A 7,477-nucleotide genomic window follows, 5' to 3' on the forward strand; every position below is an offset into this window, starting at 1 on the left:
TCGTGTTCGAAATGTGTCCATTATGCCAACAAGACAACTCAGCAAAATATCTATGCTTCATAGCCTAAGAGTCTTATCGACTCCAATAATTAATAACAGTAGTTATCTTATAGCCCAGCTGCCCAGTCATTATTGTACATATGAATCATAACTTGATTTTATTTAATTCTGAATTTGTAATCGACCATATTAATAACTATCCTTGCTAATTTAATGACCAAACGATCATGACATTAATCTCATTTACCTAATGTCTATATAATGTTTGGTGGAAATTCAGGTGCAGTCGACTTTACGTGAAGTTGATACTTGAGAGCCGTTAGATGATTTGATTAAATTTTCATCTAACGGCTCTTAGATATCAACTTCACGTGAAGTCGACTTCACATGAGTTTTCACCGTAATGTTTTCTACCTCTCTAAGTTCTAAATTTTAAATTATTTTACTGCTCTAATATACTTCTATATTGGTTTGAGCCACAGAATACCTTTTGTAGATATTTCATCCAAAAAGTTAAAGTATATTTCGTTCTCAGACAAAAATAGTAGAGCATAATCTCTTCAAGAATTAAGATATATATCGAACAAGGTTACCACATAAAACAACCTGATTTTGGACTATTAATAGCTAATAAACTTGATTATCATACACTATTATGGACATATCCTAAACAAAATAATGGTTAAACAGAAATCACACAAATATTTGTTATTTTATTTGTTATATTGCCTTATTGTAAATAACCGAGAAACACTAAATTCTATACCAAAAGCAACATCCACACTCGCAGTCAGTCTTGGGTTGGGGGTTGAAAGGACTCATATTTTCAAATCTCAAACTGAAAAATAGCATAGAAGTTGCAAAAGAATAAAAAAGCATAGAACGAAAGCGAAAGAATATACTAAGATCATGATTTGCAGAATCGCCTGAAATTAAAATAACACTCAATGAAATAAAATAACACAGGACGAAAACATCATTGTTAAACTAGAGACAATGAGATATTGACTCTTGTTATTATAAAATCACTTTTCTAAAAAGTTTAAACTTATAGGATGAAATAATATTTTAATTCGATGTTATAAAACTATTTTACCTAAAACCTTAACTTGATAGGAAGAGACAATATAAATGATTATATATCTACACATATTTCATATTTCTAAGATCATAGTCTTCATATTGCAGGTCTAAAGTTGCTATCTGTGATTTCATCTCTATGAAGATGATATAATACATTTCCAGTTGATGAAGTAGCAACTTATTATTGACAATATCATAATCCACGTAGCTATGCTTTACATTCTAGACAGGGTCAAGTCCATTGCGTCTGCGAGGAAGTCTGCGACCAGTCAATGTAAAAATTTAATATTGCATCCATATTTTTTTTTCTTTTATTTCTTTTTGCGGAGACTTATAAATATATGGATAATGTATGTTTTTTGTTTTTAGTATTTGTGATTTTTTTAAAAATATTTTTAATATTTATTTTTTTATAATTTTGCTTTTAATATTTTTTTATTTGTGCCAAAATTATCTCTAAACTTTAATTTCATTTATACTATTAGGGACAAAATAAAAAATATCCAAAGTTAATTTTGGCATAAATAAAAAATTTTAGAGACAATTAAATAAATAAAAAACGTTAAAAATAAAATTAAATAAAATTAAATATTAAAAATATTTTTAAAAAATTGCAAATGTTAAAAGTCAAAAACATATTTTACCAAAGTTAATAAGATTTTTAACTTAAAAATTGTATACATTTAATTAGAAGACTTACGATAGAGAAAACCTAAACAGTGAATTACATAAAATGACATATATAACTCGCAAGCACCCCTTGCTATTTAACTTTCTTAAGGGGTAATAATTCTATCGATTTCTATAATTTTACCGAATTCTATAATTTCACCTTATATTTAATTGGTATAAAGACCTAATTAAAAAGAAAAAATGTACAAAAACTTAATTAAAAATTTAATAAAATTATAGAGACTAATAAAGTAATTAAACATTTCTCTTATGTGAGACTTCCATGTAATGGAAAATAATCATTAAAACTTAGTAATGTATATAATTAATGGATTAGAGGCTGAAGCTAACCTGCATCTTCTTTGGTGAAACAGAGAGGTGGTGTGATTCTGAAGACATTTCCATAGTAACCACCCTTTCCAATTAGCACTCCTAATTCTGCAGTAATAACAGCAGACAAGCGCAGGTTAGCATACTAAGAGGGATATGAACATTGGAGGCTACTCAAACTCAACAAAAGAGGTCCTGCTAACATCTCAAGCATTCACTTTTTTTCATATTTAGAAATTTAAATGCTCAAAAGGCTAGAATTGTTTAGATATGAGACCTTTAGAGGATTCTTCCATGAATTTACCTTTTATTTGGTCCATTACATGTAGTGTTTCGGCTTTTGCAGGAGTTTTAAGTTCTCGATCGGCGACAAGTTCAACTCCTAGCATGAGACCTCTTCCTCTCACATCACCAATCACTACACATGAAAGATGAAACCAATTATGTTTAGGGAAAAGGAAAAGACAATTCCTGAATAAATTGCAATAGCAATAATGGGAAAGGATTACATTCATATTTATCTTTGAGTGCAGTTAACCTCTCCTTCAAGTAAGATCCAACAAGAAGAGCATTTTGTTGAAGCTTCTCTTTCTCTATTACTTTCAGAACTGCCAACCCTGCAGCAGTACATACAGGGTTCCCACCAAAGGTGTTGAAGTAACATCGGCGCGTCAAGACCTCGGCGATCTCTGGAGTAGTTACAACAGCACCAAGGGGAATGCCATTTCCAATGCCCTGCCAAAGGAGCCAACATTGTCACCAACAAATTAGAGATGTTCATATCAAATCATTTATAATGATAAAGTATATTTTCATTCTCAATTCATCAATACAAGAAGTACCTTGGCCATTGTGACTATGTCAGGAACAACACCATGAGACTCAAATCCCCAGAAATGGCTGCCGATGCGAGCAAAGCCAGCCTGAACTTCATCGGCAATACAAAGCCCTCCAGCTTTCTTAACCATACTGTAAGCAGCAGGCAAGTAACCAGGAGCCAATTCCACAATACCCCCAACTCCCTATCAGAAACAGGACAAGATTGAAGATGAGTCACTTTTAGCCTTTTACATACAGATCAAGTTTCTCTCATGTGAAAAAGTTGGTAGAGCGAGAAAGTGAGAGCTTAATCGTTCTTGAATCAAGATAGTGGAACTCACAAATGATAGAAATTACAATTACGAATTCAATGATGATTAACCCCTTTATCAAATTACAATTTTTCTCACTTTAGAAGGTCTTTTTCCTTTCCATTATGTATCAAATGAATTCTCATAAATATTCAATAAAAGTTTTATGTTATATAAAGTGAATTGAAGATTCAAGCTGGCGAATTAAATCCTTTAAAATAAGATAATACAGATGCAGCATTTTACTTGTAAGTTAATTTATATCTTAAGTTGTTCAATTTACATGCTATAAACAAGAAGAAATCATGTCATTGCAGTTTCTTTTACCCAATTAATTTTGTCTTCTTTTAATGAGTATTAATTTTAACATACGTAATATACCTGTATTGCTTCAGATATGAACGCTGCAACATTTCCAGAAGTTCCAAAGTTAATGACATCTTGGACATCTCTTGCATATTTTTCTCCGTCAGAACCAAAGATACCTCTGTATGGATCTGGATTCACTACATGATGAACACCACTCTGTTGGAAGCACCAGCACAAGAATCTATTAGGCTCGTACTATTTTAGTATTTTCACATTTTACTAGTTAGAATTGAAAATGCAACCGACAAGGAATGCAATGCTTTCTGGTTAACAAGAAATAAATTGAAAACTTACTAAGGTACTAAATGGAAAGATACAAAATTTATGGCCATTATGGCCATGATGTCAACTATGTTGTTTAATCCAAATTGAGACAGACAAAATCACACATCATGCCATCATGGAGTTCTGAACTTGTGATGTGTGATATTATCTGCTAAAGGGGCTCCACAATTTCAATTCTAGAAGCACACGGCACTTAACTAGCACTGTTAATGGAACGTGTTATAGTTTCCAACTTGCCATAGTAGAACTCTTCTTTTTTTTTTGAAGAGAAATTAAAATTTGTTTAGTTCCTTTAACTGGTTATAGCTACATGTGATTTGTCCCACTGAAGCCAATATCCGTTGATGTTGCCATCACGCACATGGAAAGCTAGGTAGACAACCTAGTCAATTCACCAACCAAGTGAACTTAAGGCCATGACTTGATTATTTTGGATTTAATTTGATTTTATAAAAGAGATTATCAGTATATTAAAATTAAATTATAAACAATTTTTATTTATCATCAATATGATAATTTTTTTTGTCTCTATTAAAGTAGTATTTTTTTTCTTTTTGTTTAGACCCACATAATTTTTTTGGTAAAAAATATTGAAGAAATAAATAAATTAATCTATAATATTATTGCTATTGCATACACAAATCACTAAGGAGACGTGTAATAAACTACAAGTTATTATTCTTTAGGTTAAAATGACAATTTTTTTAAATGCTAAACTGAAATCAAACGACTTTTTTTGGGAGGACTACAAAAACCATATATGGAATTATGGATATCTCTAAAACAACAAAAAAATATTTAATCCAAAATTAAATTAAATTAACATAAAATTATAATACCTGAACTACATTAAATTTCCAGATGCTTTGTGCAGTGGCACCCATGGTCCCAGCTGCATTCCCATGATAGGCATTCCTTAAAGATATTATGTCATGGCACCCAGTGTACAACCTTGCTATCATTATCGCTAATTCGTTTGCTTCAGTTCCAGAATTTGTGAAAAACACCACCTACGTATATCGGTATATGTCAAGTTTTTAAGACAAATCAAATTCGTGCATGCCGGTATTTTAAAATTATGCATATAAAACTGCAACTTAGAGCATATAACAATACACTAACTTTAACATAAACAAAAATAAAAATGAAAATTCGGCGGTTGTACACTTGTACTACCTTACCCAGTTGGCCGTGGATGGACAAGGAAGAAGGTAGCATATGGATAATATATATATTGCAACTGCACTTGTTGTATAGGATTAGTAAAGGAATTACATCGATAGCTAAAATTGTTGGCCAAAAATAACATAATTTAACTAATTATTTTAATTTAGTATTTTAATAACATATTTTAATTTATATTTTTAAATATTAATAATTAACTAATAACAAAAAATAATAAATTTTAATTACCCTCTCACATTTCTCCTAATATAACATAGGAGATAACAATACAAGTGAAACATGTTACGCTTGAAAATGACATGCACATTTTATCTTTGGTCTGAATCCATGTGCTAGCATGGATACCACCCAAGTGATCGATTAGACGAATGGCATCCCATGAACCATCAACTTACATATAATTCATTAATGGTTAAAGAAAGCAATTTTCTATCTTGTTATCAGATATAACCAACAATAAAAATATTATTTATGCATTAAAAATAATTATTAAAATTGATTATTATATATTTTTATATAAATAAATATATTATCTAACTTATATTTTAATATATATTCTATATTAATAACTAATTTTAATATACATCTGTATAATAAAATATATATGATTGAAATCAATGACTCATGAAATTATTTTTTTATTTTAATTAAAAATATATAAATAATTATATAACTAACAATTTTTTCTTTTTATTTATTTTTTAAAAAAGAAAAATAGCTCAACTTCCACCTTTCATATCTGTCCCCTTTCTATAAAAAATTAGACATAGGATAATAACGCCACGTATTACACGTCACCTCAAATATATATTTTTCTTCTATATAGTATGGTTTTGATTGCACCAGTAACGAAAACTTAACGCATACCATACCATACGCATGCATAGGCCAAGAATAAAAATTTAAAAACAAACATAAAGAGCACTCATTATTATACTAACAAATAAAAGAAACGACACGTAAAAAGCGTGGAGTGGATCGCAAAAGTAGTTTATAGAAGATTGATTTCTATATATGATGATCGGTATAAAACTTCCCAATAATATTTCATGCAGAGTCATGAATAATTTTAAAAAATATAAAAATAAAAATTATGTATACTGATTCAATTGATCGTAATTGATGTGCTGAAATAACAGACCTTAAGGTTACCGGGGAGTTTGGAAGCGAGAGCTTGGGCAAAATCGGCGATGGCGTGGTTAAGGTAGAGCACAGTAGAGTGTTGCAACCGTTTGGTTTGGTTGATGATGGCGTCGACCACATCGGGGTGGCAGTGCCCGCAGCACACCGTAGCAATTCCCCCGAATAAAATATTAAATATATCAATTAACATAGAGAAAATGATAGGGTGTATCGCGGACTCACGGGATTCTTGTAAAAATGAAACAGTGAAGGGCTCAGATACTCCCTCCGCTTCGCCAGTATTTCGTCACCAGAAGGACCGGAGTACGGCGGAGGAGCGTAGTCAAACGGTGGAAGCTCCAATTCGGCGGCGGCTCTGGATGCAACGTCGTTTTTGACCGCTGCCTGAGGGAAGCTACTCTGCCAACGAAGCAGCTGCGGCGATCGCCGTTGCAACAGCTTCCTCGCAAGAATCATCGCCATTTTCGTTCCCGTGGACGGAGAATTTCCGGCGATTTGCTCCGATAATGCAGGACCCAACCCAACCCTTTGCTGTGAAAAGAGAGAGAAAGAATCTGTTTGAGTGAGAGAGTGAGAATGAGAAGACGAATGAGGTAGTTACAGAGGAGTTATTATATAGGAGGGAAATGGTGACGGTGATGACGTGGCATATTTGGTGGGAGTGTTCTTGAAAAACCAAAAAGACCCTTGGAGATGACATAAAATTACGGTTTTGGGAATACAGTGCACTGATCACTGAAATTGCAAAATGTCTCCACCGGATGAACTTAATTAATTCAACTGATGCACTTTCTAGAAGTTTTTAATTATGGAAAATAAAAAATGATTAAAGAAATTAGAAATGGTCTAGTGGTCAATGAGAATGGCAGAGAATTAGGTATGAAAATTATATTATAAATTTCACTGCAGCTAATATTATAATTACGAAAATGGATAATATGTATAAAAATGTTAATTTTTCTAATTATTAAGAACTTGTTTGGAACTAGGAATCAGAATTTATTGAAGAATCAAATTCTTTTCCATATTTTGTAATAAACAAAATTTAATCATTTTAATTTTAATAAAAATTTTAATTCCCACGTTTACTCTATTTATAAATCAGATCACTTTTCATTTAGTTTTAAAAATTGAAAATCCAAAATATCTTTACAAAAGTATTTAAATTCTTTTTAGTTAAAGATAAATTAGTAAAATCAAAATCAATAAGAATTTAATTCTATCAAAATTATGTATCATTTTAAATTATAAATTTGAATTAAAAATTAAATTAATTTTTT

The 7,477-nt window shown here is 31.0% G+C and overlaps 1 protein-coding gene across 1 annotated transcript; it reads right to left on the reverse strand.

Annotated features, from left to right (window-relative positions):
• Positions 1-894: 894 nt before the first annotated feature.
• LOC107475434 (alanine--glyoxylate aminotransferase 2 homolog 3, mitochondrial-like) lies at positions 895-6,788 on the reverse strand. The gene is given in 9 exon segments (XM_016095068.3): positions 895-1,342; positions 2,107-2,193; positions 2,390-2,503; positions 2,595-2,820; positions 2,928-3,107; positions 3,597-3,740; positions 4,709-4,879; positions 6,196-6,399; positions 6,402-6,788. Coding segments are annotated over 9 exon segments (1,428 nt in total). The 5' UTR covers positions 6,660-6,788; the 3' UTR covers positions 895-1,298.
• Between the last annotated feature and the right edge of the window lie 689 nt (positions 6,789-7,477).

The sequence above is a fragment of the Arachis duranensis genome, chromosome 2 (assembly GCF_000817695.3).
Source record: "Arachis duranensis cultivar V14167 chromosome 2, aradu.V14167.gnm2.J7QH, whole genome shotgun sequence".
In the NCBI taxonomy this organism is placed as follows: domain Eukaryota; kingdom Viridiplantae; phylum Streptophyta; class Magnoliopsida; order Fabales; family Fabaceae; genus Arachis; species Arachis duranensis.